The sequence below is a fragment of the Enoplosus armatus genome, chromosome 5 (genome assembly GCF_043641665.1).
Source record: "Enoplosus armatus isolate fEnoArm2 chromosome 5, fEnoArm2.hap1, whole genome shotgun sequence".
NCBI classification, from domain to species: Eukaryota; Metazoa; Chordata; class Actinopteri; order Centrarchiformes; family Enoplosidae; genus Enoplosus; species Enoplosus armatus.
In genome coordinates, this window is record NC_092184.1 from 2,832,040 (window position 1) to 2,850,911 (window position 18,872).

Here is an 18,872-nt window from a genome sequence, read left to right on the forward strand (position 1 = left end):
TGTGAGTGCAGCAGAAGTTAAGAGGGAAAATAAGATCCAGCTCCAGTTATTCACATTGGTCAAGCTCAAGCAAAGTAGCCTGCGCCATATATCAACATGAGAATGTACTGGTGACATGTTAACAGATCCCACACACAAAAAACAGTTCGTTTCTTGGCTGGGTCCTGTCAGATCCTTAACAAATATTGCACTTGTTATCCTGTTAGGAACCAGAGAGATGTGGTCTCAGTTAAGTGCAAAAACTCACTATTCACGTTGAACTTTTCCATACTTTGCAGACAGTGGTGTTGTTGTTTACCGCTGCTGTGTCCCAGGCTGCTGAGTGAAAAGGATTATGACCACCGATAGCTTCACATTCCCCTCCATTGCTTATAGAAGATGTCAGACGGGCAAGAAAATATAGGAAGCGCTTGGCTCATGTCTCTGGCTCATGAAATTGTTCAGCGGAAGATACAATTGTAGCCTGCAGGCTTACAATGATGAATGTTTATAAAGACACTTTGTAGCAGTCTTAGAAAGCTGAAGAAACAGTTTCCAGTGGCCAGCAAGGGGCATAGATAGACTACCAGTGTCTTGGTAGCCAGGAGCACATCTGCTGTGTGCAGGTGGTCTGGGGGGGAAAAAAAAAAGGCTCAAGTCCAGTTGAATGCAGCGTATTTCTCAGTGCTGGCTGCTTTCAGTGGGTCGGCTTCCACAGCTGCAGAGCTGGATCAGTTGGACTCCAGCTCACTTATACTCTCATTTCCTTGTCTGAAAAGAACTCCCACTGCTGCATCACAATTATTACATTCAGTCAAGCAGCTGTCTGACCGCTGAACCCAGCCAGGGCTTCAACTGCAGAGCAGGGCCCATATGTATGAAGTTCCTGCGAAGAGCGCTTGCTGCTCAAGGACTTACTGACGTGGGGGCCCACATTCGTCAAACCTCCCAGAGTAATAGTGCTGATGGCCGGAGACGTCAGTAGATCCCCTGCACAGCTCGTTCTCACTGTGAAACACTTGATTGGTGGATCACAGTTTGTTTGCACTGATTGCGAGTGAGGACAGAGCCTTCAATTGTGCTTCTGCAGTTCTCTGTGGCTACAAAGTTTACAGCTGATCATCAGAATTTTGTTTGGCTCTTTTACTGCCTTTCATAGTGTTACTGCCATTTTTGTGAGCTACACCAGAGAAGTAGCATTAAAATCACATCGATGGGGAACAAGAAAACATGGCTGTTCGTGAGAAGTGCCCAGGAACAGTTGAGCTCTGAGCCAACAAGTTTGATGACCACCCACACATTGGTCAGGTTACCCTGGTGACTTGCTGGATCTCAGTGGGTAATGAACAGAACTATTATTATGTGTGTTTTGCTGTAGATGCAATACAACTGCATGCAAGCAAAGCCCAAAGATTGGGATGCTTTAGATCCAAATAACCAAATGCATACACTTGATAATGAACCGAAAAGAAAGAAATAGCTGTCTGTGAGCCTGTAACCAGAAATTGCTTGCCATTACTTTTAATGACATAAAAGGGTAATAGATCAACAGTGTTGTAATCATTTAATTCCCTGTTGACATACTGTATCATTTAATGGCCCAGTAGTTTCACCACTAATGTCCGGCAGCCTAATTTCCTGTATAGGGGGAGCATAGCCAACATCATGAAACATATCGAAGAAACCGCAAAAGATGACACGGCCAAGTGTGAGTCTGGCTCGTCATACTCAGATATGGCGCTGATATGATTCATTGATTGACAGAAAATGATCAACTATTTTGATAATCCATTAATTAGTGCCATTTTCCAAGCAAAAAATTCCAAACATTCTCTGGTTTCAGCTTCTCCAAGGTGATGATGTGCTGCTTTTCTCTGTTTTTTTTTTTGACATCGTAAATGTCATATTTTGAAGTGATGGACTGTTGGTTGGACAAAGCTCGACTTTTTTTTTAGACATCAAGAACCGACTCTGAAAACGATTTTGTGACATTTCAATAGAATAATGATTGCACAAATAATTGACTGGTAAATCTGTAATGAAAGTAATTAACTCAGATACAACACAAATGGCTGCCATTCACTTTTTTATATTTTATAGTAATATCCAAATTGTTATCAGAGCAGCGCAGCACACAAGCTGCTCACAACTTTCCAAAGCGTTATATATTTTTGAATGTTTTTCCTGTCTTCCACGCAGCCACTGGTTTGCATCCATTTCACTACTTTATCAAAATGAAATTCCAGAGACTCAAAAGGTAATTTAGGTAATCTATCAGGGTGAATACAGCATCACATCTGCTTTTATGTTATCTATATATTTTTGTTTAATGGTAATGTAGTGCCAATCTTGTCAAACAACCCACACTCTCCACTGCATTACTACGCAGTGCTAACGTCTTTGACAGGAGCACTAACAAAGGATGTTCACTGTGATGGATTCCTATCTATCTCAAGCAAGTTTCATGTCCCGGGAAAGTTGATAGTCAAAGCATAGTAAAATGACAGAAATCACTGCCTCCCTTGGTCAACTGGACAACACAATTCAGCATGAATTAGAAATAATCTGCAGTGAAGTATGCAGGATTTGCTATAAATACTGTAGGCTTAAAAACATGCAAACCATTAGTTTGAATCTGGAAGAATCAGAATAAAAACAGTCTCCAGAGCAACACTCCTACACTGACAGCCCCGATAGCCCAGACTGTGTCTCACTGCCTTACAAATTGTATTCATACTAGTTGACTAAAGGCTGCCCACTCAGCATGCATATTCAGATACATGCAGGCAGGACTGCTGTGGTTTGAAGTGTGACTACTTCCTGTGCGAACTGCATGTGTACTCTACTAAGACATGGGCTGACGTTGGTTTTCTGACAGTGAGTCGTCTTTTTGGAGTGGGGTAGTCACCGTTTACGCAATTCATGATAGAGGAAGCCGGATGGTTGCAAACTTGTCAGGTCAAAAAGAAATGAAGCAGAAACCCTTCAGTCTACTGGGCCTTCACGTTCACAGGCCATCATCACTGAGCCACAAATGCCAGCCTGTTTGATGTGCAGTTATGTTGAGTTGTGTGTGTGTGTGTGTGTGTCAGCTGTGACCCCTGGTTACCCACTGTGTATAACCTGTCTCTGTGTAGATCTACAGAGACGTTTATGTGCACCTTCATAAAAGAAACATTCTGCATCAGTAGAGAGCAGCAGAAATTTAAAAGTCCCACCCCAATTTGTGCTGGATTCTGTTACTCTGTTCCTTTTCATTAGTGACTTTTTATTCCAGCTCGAACATGATGTTGTTTCTATTCGAAAGGTGGGGACACACATTGAGCCGACGATGAACATGATTTGGGTGTGCCGACTGATGGGACCAAGTTGGATCTGGTCTGTTCCAGTCTGGGTCTGTTGGTGTTAAGATAAAATCATATAGTGTGTGATATCTAAACATTCTAATCTCAAGCCTTCAGATCCAGTCGCTGCCGGTCGGTCTCATAAAGATTTTTTTAAACACGTTTTGATATCTGCAACTGACGTCGGTGACTGATGTTGTCACCTGTTTGTCACCCGAGGGAGACACGCTCTATACTTTACCTGAAGTAAGCTTCGCTTTACAAATTTCACTCACCTCCAGCTCCCTCTATAGGCTATACAGTCCCACACACCCCTCCATTCAGGATCTTTTTATGGCCTTTTCAGCACAAATGTCACTGCATATGAACAAGCTGCTTGTTGCCGTCCATGTTTGTTTTGGTACAAGAACATGCGACAGTTGGTGTGGATGTGCGTCATCTACTGGTTGTTGACCAGGTGTTCAGTGTGTTGTCTATTGTATTTACTCAGTTATAAGGTTTATGCTTCTTCCTGACTGTCGGAGACTAAAAAATCTGTGCAAGTTGGTGGAAACGATCTTTACGTGCGGTTCAGCCTTTGTAGTCTTGTTCAGCTAGTCTACAGGTTTGTCCCAAGCTTAAGTTAAGTGGGTATCGAAAGTAGGGCAGTTTGTTTAATGTGCTTTATGGTTCTGAACAAGGTAATCTAATGCTGTTGGCAGATCACAATGAAGCAACCACTCCCTGTGTTATTCAACCATTGAGTCTTAATCCGTTCCTCATCCTTTTGCTTGTGATTTCATGGGTGTGATCTTTTACACAGGCATAACATTACACTCAAAACACCTCATTAATATGGTTCAAACATTTAGGCTGACTGAGATTTTTTTTTTTTTTAACTACTCAAATAAGACAAATATTTTTCCGTTGCTACAGGCCCAGTGATTAAACAAACATTACCAGAGATTTATCTTGCCAGGGGGGTGGGTTTTTCTTCTATGACGAAATTCATCTCAGCTCAACTTTAATTGCACACCATCCATTCTGATCATGCAGAGTGGGTCCCTGCAGGTCATAAACAGTGTGACAGGTGCATAAGCAAACGAAATCCCCCGGGAACCCAAGGTTGACTCAAGGTTTGTACAAATAAAGGGGGAGGACGACGACTAGTTTATTTGCTCTGTAATCCCTGCAGATAATGTCTGGATGCAGCGGAACAGTAGCCATCATGTATTAAGAAGCAGAAAGTCACACCATTGGATTAGTTTGCACATGCCGCATCATGACTTTACTCTTACTGGAATGAGTCTCTCTTGCCTGGAGGGAGACATCTCTTCTGCCTGTCACCCAGTCTAGCTGGAGGATGATTGGGTTTGTTCGTAGCATGTGATTTATGACGGAGCCTGAGGGACAGAGGTTGTGGACAGGGTAATGGCCACAGTCCTGCTGATTGATCCTGCAGGAATGTGCCAGATCACAGATCTGATTGGAAACTTAATAAAGGATCATTTGTCAGTAAGAGGATGACAGTTGGAGACCAGGGCTGCACAAGCATGGTCACTGTGATGACTTCTGTTTCTCTGTTTCTCATTGTAATTTAGCATCCTATTATTATTATTTCAAATTATATTCTAATTTAGGTCATGTATATTGGTGACATGGTGTGCGTTATTGAAAGTTAATGCTAATACAGATGTTTTTGGATAGAAGATACTTTTACCGGTACTTTTTTGTGATAGTATTTTAAAAAGTCACAAATAGTCAGTGTTCCTTCCATTCTCATGCATTCAGTTTTGAACTAACTAGGACAACTGCAGTGAAACTCCCTGAAACATCAGTCTCAGTCCTTTTCCAGGTGAAAGTATGGTCACCCAAGGACGCAGTGTCATTGATGCAAAGCATCAGTATCATCTGTTGTCATGCGGCGCTGCAGCAGCAGCCTCAGACCTGCAGCTTTTCACCTGCAGTTCCAGTCCACTCTTTGCGCTACCTTTAGGCAAGATAGGAACAGCATCAGCAGGTGCAGATGTAGATGCTGCTGAGGTACGCCATCTACAGGCAAATAAAAGTTTGACACTCCCTTGGGAAGCTGCTCTGACCTGCTGAACGACAGACTGTGAGTTTGTGATGGAGTTACAAGCAACCATGAGGTGTTTTGCATAAAAAAAGGGCAGTGCAGGAAGAGTAATAGCTGGCTGATGTATACAAGTCATTATGAAAAGTCTCCTACCATGGAAGCCTAGCTTGAAAGCTTGAAATGAAATGATTTTACACTCTTGTTCTGTACTTAATTAATCAATAAGTGGATCACCAGAAGGTTAATTCTTCAAACAAAAATGCCAAACATTTGTTGTTTCCAGCTTCTAAAATATGAGGATTTGCTGTTTTACATATCTCACAACAACTCATCAACGACATTTTATAGATGTAACAATTCAGCAGTAACACGAGAAACCCGATAACTTTCTTTATCATGCAAATGACTAAACAATAAAATAAAACCTGGAACATTTATCATAGCTACATTTAAGCTGTTATGTCCACCAGCCTTGACACAGGTCAGACCTCACCATGTTTCTGCAAAAAGCTGGTGACAGGGAAGAATACCATCTTAAAAAAGGCTCACGTCTTACCACAACTTGATGCCATTGCAGAAGTGCTTTATTTTGTCACATTTCATTTTCTATCTTCCTTCCTTTCATCCTGCCTCCCCTCCTGACACATCGAGATCAGTACTCCAGTATGTGTAAAGAATGGACAGTTTGGAGATGTCTCGGAAGTGAAAGAACATTATTTTAATGATTTTAAATTTAGCATTTGGACAAAGTAAGTGCCAGATAACGGCCACTCTTGTCTGGTGTCTCCTGCCAACATACAAGCAGCTCTACTGTCCTGGGCCCTCATTTATAAAAATGATCGTTTCAACCTGAGCTTAGTCTTACGGTAATTTGTGATGCTGTGCTTACATTTGTTTCATAAAAGATACTGAGCACAAGAAAACTTGCTTATGCAGAGAAGCCCATGTGCATCTGCCTCACAATCAGCGATTTCCCCTTTGTATCCCAAAGTGGACAGAACTTGGACATACACGGGTATTGCCTGATTACAGCGTGTCTGCCTTACCAGATAAGGGGATAAATCCATGCACAAATCTAACAGAACATTTCCTGGGAGACGATAGCGACTTATAAGTATTTATAGAACATTGCAAGATTTTCTAATCCTTCTCTTGCATCTGGCAATTAATTCGCCACATCTTTAATTGATAAGTCCTACCACATTGTTCATAAGACTAATGCAGTTGACCCCTTGGGCTCGGGCGCATTTGTGTCCCAAACTGCAGTACCCCGACATAACCAGCAGGAAAATCACTTGCGTCAAGTCTAGAGTTTGCTTAGAGATAAGACCATTTCCATATCAAAGTAAGGTTTTTATGAATAACTACTTATATGTGGTTTTCTGCTTAAGTCATACTGAAGATCAAAATTGATTGCAAGTCCGTTTTATAAATGAGGCCCTTGCTCTACTGCTGTCATGTATCATCAAACAGAAATGGAAATTAATTTGTTGTGTGCTGCAGATGGCTGTGTTTGGGCATAGTGCTTGTTTTGAATATTGGAGGGCTGTTAATGAGAGCTTTTCATATGCACATCGGACATTCAGTGAAATAAGATGTAGTTCACTTGCAGCCCTAATGCGGAATTTGGTTATAGCTATACTGACGTACCGACCTCATTAGAGCAAAGAGGAAGAAAAAAAGTTCTAAATATAGTGAGAGAAGTTATTTCAACGACCTTGGTTATGCTGTAAAATGTGAGGGTGGAAGTGTCTAGAATCTACTGAGTGCCCCCGCAAGAGGTGACCGAGGCAATAAACTGACTCTCCTCAGCTCATGACAGCGTTTGACAGATTGCTCACACCAGCTGATTTTCCCCATGCCTATGCCAGACGGAGTGACCGCTCGACCACTAATCATTGGAACATTTAATCGAAGAAACCTTTTAACCTGGCTGACATTCTCACCGAGCAATGAATTTCAGAGCAGAAATGATTGAGAAGTGAGAGGAAACTTCGGGTTTCCTGCTGTTGTTTTCTTTTCCTTTTCAGCATCGCAGAACTCTCTCACCAGGGCTTCACGAAGGGCAGAGTTGCCCTCATTATTAAGTGTTGATGTGGTTTGGTTTCACCGTTGCTCCATGGAGAGCAGCCTCAGCTTCCACTGCTTCCCCTAACAGATCAATGGGAAAAATATCCTACGAGGAGGATACAATATCACTAACAGGAGAGAAGAGCCTCAATTAATTTAACACAAACACATTTCAGCCCCGGTGCAAGGTGCAACCCGACACTGCTCTGAATCTCAACCGCAGTTTGTTATCAGTCAGGCATTCATAAGGCTTCACCTCTGAAGGGACTCCAATCTTGAGGTTCCTTTCCATTTTTTCCTTCTTGGATTTTGACAGGTATATAAATAATGTTTTGCAAAATGATTTAAGACAAAAATCACACCAAATAACCCTGATAAAACAGCCTCTCACAATGTCCTGTACATTTCAGGACCCAATCTATTGTTTGGTTGCCCATATTTTTTCCTTAGTTACCTTCCCTTAGTTGTTCAAACTAGTCTCACATTGACAATGTGATTTCTAGCTGCAATTTAGTAAAATAACAGAATATTTACCATCTATCGATTCAGTAGAGCTGGGTACCACAAAACTAAAAAAAAGTACAGGAAGGTGGAATTCGATCCCTGGTCAGCCTTGCAGTTTTCTTTAGGTATTCTTTGATCACATAGTTCCTGACTTCAATCCGAATTTTGCCAATTTTAGATTTCACGCAAACTTCCCGTTGCTTGCGTTTGGACAACTGAAATCACATTCAGTCATCTTTTTTTGTAGTCTAAAATAATAATAAAAAAACGTGTATTAAATGTATTATTATTAGTTTCGTCATTAAAGGGAAGAAAAGGGGTCTTAGTGGAATTATCAGTAATGCTCTTTTTCGTCTGGTTGGAGGGGCGTGTCTGCGTTTGATTGACAGCAGCTGGCAGGCGTCCCGAGTGCCGGTGTTACATCGTAGAGAACGAGAGACAAAGTAAACAAACCTGGCGCTGTAGCCTACCTGTCATGGGCAGACAGTGTGCCGTTAACTGGTACTGAAGAGTAAGGACCACACCAGCGTCTAACTGGACCCAAGTGACATTTGCATGCACGTTTACATGCTGTGCAATGTGCTGCAGCTGAGCAGATAGTTAGCTATCTAGCCTGCAAACTCATGTTATCAGTGCACCTTTGTCCCCGTGAATGTTTGTTTCACCAGGACAGAGGATTTGCTGAGCAGGTATGTATGCCGTACCAAGACCAAAAAGGGTACAATATTGGCTCCAGTGTAAAATTAGGAAGGATACCCAGTCCTGCTCTGCTCATTGCTGGACATTGTCTCACAGCAGTAGGTTTTATGTTGTTTTTTTAGTTTCATTCCCTCAAGGTGAATATAGGGTATTATACTGTCTCCGCGCCATCTGTGCGCATATGATACTGTGATGCACCATTGCGCTGTGCGCCCATTGTCCGGTCTCAGCTAAACTTATACACAAGGTGAAACCGAGGTGAGGCCCACGTATTAAGTGGGCGCAGACTAAAAGTCTTCAGTGCTGTACGAGCGAAGGGGTTAACCCACCAGCGATAGCCTCAGAGGGCTGCGCCTATACTCCTTAGCATCTGGAGTTACCGTATGTAACTAACCTTTACGCCTATTCATTTTGAAAGCGTAACGGCCATTGGGGGAACTCCAACACCGGACCGGCCAATGGTGTAACTTCATTACTCTCTCTGTAAGTCCCACTCTGCTGCGGCCAGCGAAACATGACGAACAATGCCTTTTTCAAAGACTGCGATTTGCGATCACAACAAACCAGCAGCACACTATATTGTTGAGATAGTAACAAGCCGGAGTGATCGTGGTTAGATCAAACATGCTTTGACTTCATCACTGGTATGATTCTTAAGTTTGAGCAGGTTAACAATGGAAATGTTCACAGTAATCATTGAAGTGAACATGATTTGACGTTAATGTGTGACGCCTTGGGTTTTCACAGCTGGGGAGTGTTTCAAGTCTTCCAATTTGTTGCCGGCATTAATTTCATCTCAATTTTCCATTCAGTTTTATTTATATGGCACCAAATCACAACACAAGTTATCTCATGAGACTTTACATATAGAGCAGGTCTAGACCATACTCTTTATTATATTGCATTATTAGACCACAACATGATGCTGCTGAATACTTTGAAGGAATTCTGTGAATATCTGAAGTCCAGTATAAGCTAAGAAATGAAATAAACGTATATGAATCATGGTAAAGAAAAGCATGTCACGTTAATCTATGGACATGTTTTATCTTTTTATTTGAATCTTTTTTTATTGTGTAAGTTATTTGCGATTGTTCAAGGCATTCAAACTTCATTTGAAGAGTGCTGTGTAGTTTGCTTTGCCTGCGTTGGCCTGTGATGATACCAGTGACTCATCTGTTGTCTTTCTCACTTTGCACCTCTTCCTTTCTCACCATCTGTCACTCACCTGCTTTGCCTCCTCTCATTTCCTGCAAGATGATCATAGTCCATCGGTTATATAGTATACTATGTTGTTTGTGGGTGCTTGTCTGTCGGTGTCGTTCGGTGCTGCCGCTGTTTTGGTAAGGTCTTCCTTATACACATGGTGTTAAATCTCAGTGAGAGTGCACTCAACCTCTCAGATTGATAATATCTAACTGCAAAAGGGAATCAGAAGGTGCACTCTCCCTTTAAGGGCACTTGCAGCAGCCTTCGGGAAACAGCAGGCCCCTGTTGTACTCCCACTAATAGAGTAAAGGTGTTGGCAGCCTGGCATGCTGTGTGGAACACCCCCCCCCCCACAAACACACACACACACCTCCCTTTAACACTGAATCACCAAGGAGAAGACACAGAGATGTGAGATTGCGTGGGTGGGCTGAAAGAAAAGACACAGCCCGACGACAGGACAAGAAAGAAATAAACACTGTCAGGTGCTGCACTATATACTATATACTAAGAGCTCTTGTACAGTATTTACACATTTTCTACATTCCTCAGTCACAGTGCAGAGGGAATGCTTGAAGCATTTATCTGCAGCTTAGTCTTGCATGAGCTCCCTCTCACAGGGAGGCTAATGCAAGGGATTAGCTGTAATGTTTTGTTGTGAAAGTTAACAGTTGAGGATGTTTCCTTAGAAGTAATAACAGCCACTTGGCTCATTAGGCACGAGTAACCCACTGAGAAGAAGTTGGCAACATGGCGTCAGAGGGGAAACAGATGGTGGAGTGATGCATTGGCCTTCCCTGGTCTGTCCCAACCTGATATGCAGGACAGAATATGTTGACTTCAGTTAGTTGGATTAATCTTTCTGTGCTATTTAGCTATTTTATTGCTTCTTTTCTCATTTGTCAGTTTGTTATTTCCCAAAGTAGCATCACAAGCTACCCACAGCCTCCTATCTCTTAACTCCTATCATTGTGGTACTTGCATACAAAGTTTGAACAATAAATATGTATATTTTGTTGTATTGCAAAATGTAGACCAACCTTTTTGTTGTTATCTGGATTAAAAAACAATATCCACATGCAGAGTCTGGGGCTCAGTAGCATTTTATTTAATAAAAAAAACCCCAATATTGAATCTGCTTACTGAATCCAAATCCCCTCAAGTCTGTTATCAAATCAAATTAGGTTCAGCATTTTCAAGTAACTAAAGTGAAATACGACTAAAACGCTAAAGATCTGTAATCATTTTCTCTTGGCTGAGAAGGTAGAAACACGGCACACTGCAACTCTTTACAAAACGTAAGCCAACTCCGGTTCGGGAATCGTTTTTTAATTGAGAATCGGTACAGAATGAAATTGTGACCAAGAATCAGACTTTTTTTTTTTTGGGGCCAAAATTCTGTATCTTTAAATTTAACCAATTTCATCCAACAGTTATTCAGTGATTCTCTGAGCATTGTTATTGGGATGGGAAAATCCTCTTGTATAGCATTTAGGTGATGGAATTCTCACATTGGTTAACCATAATAGAGACATAGATAGATGTAATAGCTTTGGGATGTCTAGTAAATCCTTTCTTGAATTTCTGTGGTGCCATCGCCATCCAAACCTGCATGTCTTCAGATATTTTGAGAATTAGTCAGCAATGTCTTCATCATATATTTATCATTCTCCTGTCTTCAAATGTTGTGTCTTAGCCAGTGTGTGGTTTTGTCAGGGCTGGGCACAGATGGAAATTGTTGATTTCTGCCTTCGTCAGCAGCCGACATTCCCTGCCAAACATTTACTCTGAAAAGCATTTCTAAATATAGCTGTATGTGAAGAACTTGGGATCTCCATGTATCTTCAGACTTTCACATACCCAGCCCGATACATTAAATCCCACTCAGCAGTTATGTATTTGCTGGGAAGGAACAAAGTCGATAATTAAAACTTCATGAGTTAGAACAAGGAAGTTGACAGTGTCTTGCGTCATCGTGTTGCGCTCTGCCCAGACTGCTATGCATCCAAACAGTCCCTCAGATACCATGAACACAGAGTTATGAACACAGAGTTAGTTGCACTGTGTTCATTGCTCTGCTGGGATGAACAGCCACAGAGTGATGTCAGAGTCACCGCTGTGGACAGAGCCTGTTAGCCATCATGCTCATGATGATGTGGAACGTGTGTTAACAGACAGCAGAGGAAATAAGGTGACTTTGTTCCCTTGTTTTGATTGTGTGGCTAAACCATTTAATTCTTAGACCATATAAGTGACGCTATACTTTATTAGTCTTTGGTGGGGAAGAATTTGCCCTGTGCTTTTGACAAATCCTGTTTAGGAGCAGAGTGCTGACTTTAGATCTGGCGTATACAGTGAACCCTCGCTAAAACGCGGTTCACTTTTCACGGTCTCGCTACTTCACGGATTTGCATCGTGCATTGTGTTCTGCATTCTGATTGGCTAAACAGTCTCTCCGCTTCTTCTCTACCTGTGAGTCAATAACGTTGCGGTTTAATATGTACACGTACGTAAAACAGCTTGCCAAATTTACGTTACGTACGTGCAAATTATCTTGCAATTTCAAGTTTCTCTAAAACCCATAATGTCGACAAAACTTTCTGCACCGACAAAGGCACCTGCGGTCGGGCCCAAAAGGCAGGATGCAGCGGCTCAGTCAGAAGAGCAGTGAAATACACGTGAGTCACTATTTGTCCGACTGTACTTTGTATTTTTTTTCATAATCATTTTTCATTTTCTCCCGTTCGAATCCAATTACTCGGGTCGCGGTGGGGCGGTGCTGATCTCCGCAGTTTGAAGCCTTCAGTTCACATTGATGATTAAAATTATTATTTGACAGTACAGTAGTTATTTGTAAAAAAAAAACAAAACGTTTATATAGTACTTTTATTTGTTAAACAAATGCTTGGGCCTGTAGAAAGGGTTTGTTCTTTGGTTTCAATGTATAATAGAGTATTTAATTGTATAATAGAGTATTTAATTGTATAATAATTGTAAAAAAAATAAAGGTTTCTACTTCACGGATTTAGCCTATCACGGGTTCTTTTTGGAACGTAACCCCCGCGGAAAACGAGGGTTCACTGTACACGGTTTTCTACAGCCAGCTGTGGGTGATATTATGAGGAAATTAAATATAAGGATGATAAGGAGATGTAGTCTTTGTCTATTTCCCTGATATTTTTAATTATTTCTGTGAGCTACACAGCAACTGTAAAGTTTAAATCAATTTTATGAGATTCATTTTCATCATTCTTTTTATTTACATTCGAGCTATTATTTCCCCGTCAATGATCTTTTAATTTTATCCTCATTTTTGAAACACTTTGTAAAGCCTGTTTCAATATGAGTACCGTACATTAATCATTGATAATCCTTCTGAGGTTTAATAATGATGATTAACATACCACCACCAATGATGGTTTTCAGATACATGTGATGAATTAATGGTATGGCTGCTATAAATAGCGACAGTTGTGAGTAGCCGTCATGCTTAATGATATCTATTGAGGTGCTGTTGGAGAACCTTTCTGTTGGGATTCATGGTCCCCGGTGGATGAATCCTAATGACGTTGGTAATCCTCTGACTTTTCTTCTTGCATCTTGACATTAGTGGTTTTGAGTGAAATGTCTCAACAAATTTTGGACGGGTTTCCTTCAAGTTTAAAACAAACATTTAACACTTTCGCGATCACTTAACATCTAGGGCCACCATCATTTGTCCATTTCTTTGATTTATGACCCAACTAATGATATTCCTAACAGCCTCAGCTGTACTGTGTTAGTTGCTAACACGCTAAATAAGACGGTGTTGACAGTAAACATTTTACATGCTAAAAATCTGCATGTTTGCATGCAAACTTTAGCATTTAGCTCAAAGCACCACTGGGCCTAAGTACAGCTTCACAGAGCAAGTTTGAATTAAATTTAATTAGAATTTTGAATATGAGGATGCATTCCTACTTGTAATGTTGTCCCCTTTCCTCCTTTGGCACTGCTGTCACAGTGATGCTTTCCCTGTCTGTAGTCTTCGTCATGTACATGTGCACTTGTAAAAAGCTGACTAGAAACCTGCTTATGCATATACTTGGAGAAGAAGGGTTTTTTTTTTCCCAGGGAAAATGGTAATAAAAAAAGAAATCTAGCTGCGGAAAACAATTCTCTAATCCTCTACCCTGAATCTAGAATCTGGGTTTCTTGTTTACATGGAAATACATGTCAACACACTGACTATGATTACTTGGATCTCTCAATTTATTGTGAAGATGTGATGGTTGTGTCAGTTACAGGGCATCATATCTCCAGAAACTGAGAGGGGTGGAGTCAGAATCTGAGTCTTGCATAGTTGGAGATAAGTTCTATCTGTGTTGCTGCAGCTTGCACTGGTTTCCTAAAGGTCAACGGTAATAAGGTTGTAGATGACTTATTACCCAGGGGTTATTATCCCCGTCAGGTTAACCTAATAAGAAACGTACACTGACTGAATATGTGGTTTGCACCGACCTGCTGTGGCGTGCTCCCCTCCTCTCCCACCCCGGCCATTTGTTCAGGAGAGTGAATGTGGCTGCAGGGCCAGCACTAAGAAAACCCTGCAACAAATGAGTTGCACTAAGCCTGCAGCTTTCCCCACAGCAGAGTAAAAGCTGTCAGCCAGCCCTCTGCGGTGTGTAGAATTTATGTGCGGGAAGTTTCTGTGTGTGTGTTTGTTGTGTGCAAGTACACATTGCCCTACCTACAGAATGAGTGTGTACATGCCTATGTTGAAATTAGTGGCTGAAGGCTAAATGTCACAGATGATGTATGCGCTACCAGGGAATCAAAGCCAGAGTGATGTCTAGCAAGATGGAAAATACAGGGCTATCCTTGGTTAAATGCATATATTTGTTCTACATTCTGTGTCTCTTGTCAGCAGAGAGTTATACTCACTTTCAGTGGGCTTTATGGAACTCGTCTGCAACAGAGTTCAGAATTAAACGTCTGCAACACAGGTCATTTAGGTTTTTCTGGTGGCAACTCCATTGTCATAATTGTGTTTGAAGCAGTTCCGTGTCAACTTTGTGATTCAATGCTCTCTGCAAAGATTGCACAGTAATGTTGGCCTGAGATCAAAAGGCCTGTCAAATAAAGAGAATATGGGGATTCTTAACAAATTATGTTAAATTGTTATACGTTAGTGATACGTTTGATGTTCATGCAATCAGTACTAACTGTGCCTTTTGTGTTTTGTGCCACAATCCAGACCTCATGGAGCTGGGGACCCGACGCCTGCTGTGCACCAGGGAGCTCGATCCATGCCCGGTTCCCAGCAAACAACCATAAAGGGTGGGAACCTTAATTACCCTTCAGTTCCTTTTTCCCATCCCTCCCCCTAAATTGCCCCTGTGGTGATATTGTCCTCTCCCGTCTGTGGCCTGCAACATGATTGGCAAGCTGAAACAGAACTTGCTGGTGGCCTGCCTGGTCATCAGCTCGGTCACGGTCTTCTACCTGGGCCGCCACGCCATGGAGTGCCACCATCGCATTGAGGAGCGCAGCCAGCCGGGCGGTATCCTGCCTCTGTCAGCGCTAGGAGGCAGCATGCGGACCACCTTAAGGACAGGCCAGAATCTCAGCACGCCTTTTGTTTACAACAAGGACATGCCGCTCATCTTCATTGGTGGAGTGCCCCGCAGCGGGACCACGCTAATGCGAGCAATGCTGGATGCCCACCCAGAGGTGCGCTGTGGTGAAGAAACCCGTGTCATCCCACGTATCCTGGCCATGAAGCAGATGTGGAGCCGCTCGGGGCGGGAGAAGATGCGCCTGGATGAGGCCGGTGTGACAGATGAGGTGCTGGACGCCGCCATGCAGGCCTTCCTGCTGGAAATCATTGTCAAACATGGAGAGCCCGCCAACTTTCTCTGCAACAAGGACCCTTTTGCACTGAAGTCGCTTTCCTACCTGGCCAAGATCTTTCCCCGTGCCAAGTTTGTACTCATGATTCGTGATGGCCGGGCTTCAGTCCACTCCATGATCTCACGGAAGGTGACCATCGCCGGCTTTGACCTGGGCAGCTACCGTGACTGCCTCACCAAGTGGAATCGGGCCATAGAGACCATGTACACTCAGTGCCTGGAGGCAGCAGACAAATGCCTACCTGTGCACTACGAACAGTTGGTCCTTCATCCTGAGAAATGGATGAGGACTCTGCTGAAATTCCTTGACATTCCTTGGAATGATGCTGTCCTCCACCATGAGGAGCTCATTGGGAAAGCTGGAGGAGTGTCCCTCTCCAAGTAAGTAATACTGGCAGCTCCTACAGCATTTCCTTTTTCCTTTCCCTAGCCCAAACCCCAAGCCCTGTCATCGTGCTCGGGACTCATACTTTGAAAGGTATAAGTTGCTGCAAGGGTGCCAATGGACCTTCACCATGTCTTGTATTTTGATGATAGTTTGAATCTTAAAGTGGAAACTAGGTTGTAATAGAAAGATAATGAATCATCATCTGTTTAATTAGATGGAATCTGTTGACTGACTCGGTCGGAGTTTAGTTAAACTTTTACGCTTCATTGTTAGCACTGTAATTGTAGTAATTGTAGAGCGTTAAACATCACTCTGGCTATTGTCACTGCGTCTTTGATCCCAACTGTGTGCAGCTCTGAGAGACTTGTCCGTGTTGGTATGTCCAGACAGAGCTCTTTAATTTCAGTAATTACAACATAGGTCCTTGTGACGCCTTTCAAAAATAGAGTGTCTTTTTAAGCAGTTGCCTCGAACTGAAACAGCTCCATTGTCTTCTTGTTGTTTTCTTGTTGTTTTCTTGTTTGTTGTATTTGGGTTGAGTGCACTAACTTGTAAAATGGGGGTCAATGGCCTCTTGTCTGTACCACTGCAGGGTTACACTAAACTTGGGGGCCATTCGGGTACTTCCAGCCCTCTACAGTGGTTACTACCAGTGAGCACACACTGAATCACCATCCATCACTGTGTCATGCTGTGACTCATTTTCAGCCCATTTTTTTGGGGTCAGAAGTTCCTTGACATTTTGGACACTTAACCCTTTTGGAATGCCGTTTCAGGGAGCTGTTTGTTATCACTGTGATAAATGTATCCATGTTGATGCTGATAATGAGGCACAGTTTGTACAGAGGCTACATTTTTACTAGATGCTTCCTCTACAGCTGCAGATTCATTAAATAGCTCTTTGCTGAGGTAATGGTGGTTATATAAATATTTGCTGTTGTAAGAAGTTGTGATTTGTGCCAGCATCTCAAGCTCCTCATGGTAAGCTGGGCCTGCCATATATCACATTCCCAGAGTGGCAGAAATGAGATGGAACATGCCCATGTCTACTTGGCCTTCGACTACTTCGCCTGAAGGGGAGAGAAAGTATGGACTGGCTATTAACCTGGAGAGAAATGACATGTAGGTAGCTGTGTGTCAAGTCGTAGGTATCACTTTCTATTTAACCTTCAGTTCCTGCAGGCCTTGAAAATAAGCATGCACCTCAGGCCTCGACATATATCCTTCCATGTTTTTGTAAAGCCTCCAGACTTTCCATCATTACATTTCATTTTGAAATTAAACATCCTACTGCGCACAGCAAGGAACCTACTCATTAGTGACTTAAAACACATGAGATTATGTCTGCACTGCTCTGCTGTAAGCATGCTTTCCTAATGGCCCTGCCTGGTGTCAGAGTTGTTTTGGTTTCAGTGATTTGGGAGGTTGGCCTCTGGAAGTCATTGAGGAAATACTGAAGGGGTGCACACCCATTCCTCGCCTCTATCTGCCCCCTCCTCTGTTACCACCCTCTTCCTGCCACGTAGCACCAGAACACACTCCATATCCTCTGGAGACATTTGGGCCACATTTTGTTATTGTCTGCAATTCTAGTCGGCTCCATATTTCATACCTCTTTCCTTCAGTTTTCCTTCTTGCGTTCCATGACTTTGATCTTTTTTACAATGAGAAGAAATCATTTAAAGAACAAAGTGATGATAATATAGAGTAGAGGTCAGCAATTAAGTTCAGTTTTGGGACCGTTTTTTTTTTTTCCAGCAGTGTTCAATGGGGGGGACCGTGTTTTACAGGCAGAGTTTAAAACTATGTAATAATAAGTCATTTAAGAATAGCATTGATTTATAACACTGTTTGTTTAAGGATTGTTTCCGAGGTCAGATGTCATTTGTTCCCGTCAGTGAGGGCTAACAGAGTTACAGCAGCTTATGTTAGAACTCATTTTGCAAAAATGGACTTGTGTGTTCTGTGTTGCACTACGAGACAAAAGATGTAAATGACCACACACACAGTACAGTTGCCTGTATTGTCAATAATGATTGAATGCAAGTAGAGCTGCAACAATTAGCCGTTTCATTTATTAGTCGATCGACAGAAAATTGATCTGCGACTATTTTGATTATCAGTTAATCGTTTATTTTTTTAAGCAAAAATGTCAAAAGTTCTCTTGCTTCTGCAAATGTGAGTATTTGCTGGTTTTCTGTAAACTGAATATCTTGGGGTTTTGGACTGTTGTTTGGACAAAACAATACATTAGACGACATCAACAAGGAGTGTGCTATTTTAGTAGGATAGATAAGTGGGTAATATTTATTTGAATTTCCATGAGCCTTGTATTTACATTTTTATCTTCAGTAGACTTTTGAAAAAACATGCAACATATTTACGTCAATACATAGCTACACCGATGAATAATTCATCCTTGTAGAAGAATGTTGTTTTCTCTAGCTCTTCTCCGGTGACGTCAAAGCACTGGGATTCTCTTTCAAGGACTCTTCAGCAGTGCTGATATTTGCTGACACGTGAGCTTGAACCTACTTGTTGTGGTTGAAGGATGGCCCTTGAGTCCACACTGCACAAAGAGGGGATGGACCAGAGTCATAAATATGTTCATAATTCCAACATCCAGACAATAAGGCTTCAGCACATTGAGTCATTTGATCTGTAAATTTGTGTTTAAAGCATTCAACAAATAATGGCATATCTACTAAGTTGCTGACCTCTTGAGAATTTTA

General features: G+C 42.0%; 1 protein-coding gene across 4 annotated transcripts in view; it reads left to right on the forward strand.

Annotated features, from left to right (window-relative positions):
- The window catches only part of tpst1 (tyrosylprotein sulfotransferase 1), a 41,965-nt gene that overhangs the window by 970 nt on the left and 22,123 nt on the right, over positions 1-18,872 (forward strand). For all 4 annotated transcript variants that reach the window (XM_070905710.1, XM_070905711.1, XM_070905712.1 and 1 more), the window contains exon 2: positions 15,098-16,133. In XM_070905710.1, coding sequence (XP_070761811.1) covers positions 15,277-16,133 — 857 coding nt within the window. In that variant the 5' untranslated portion in view covers positions 15,098-15,276. The remainder of the gene's footprint in view (positions 1-15,097; positions 16,134-18,872) is intronic.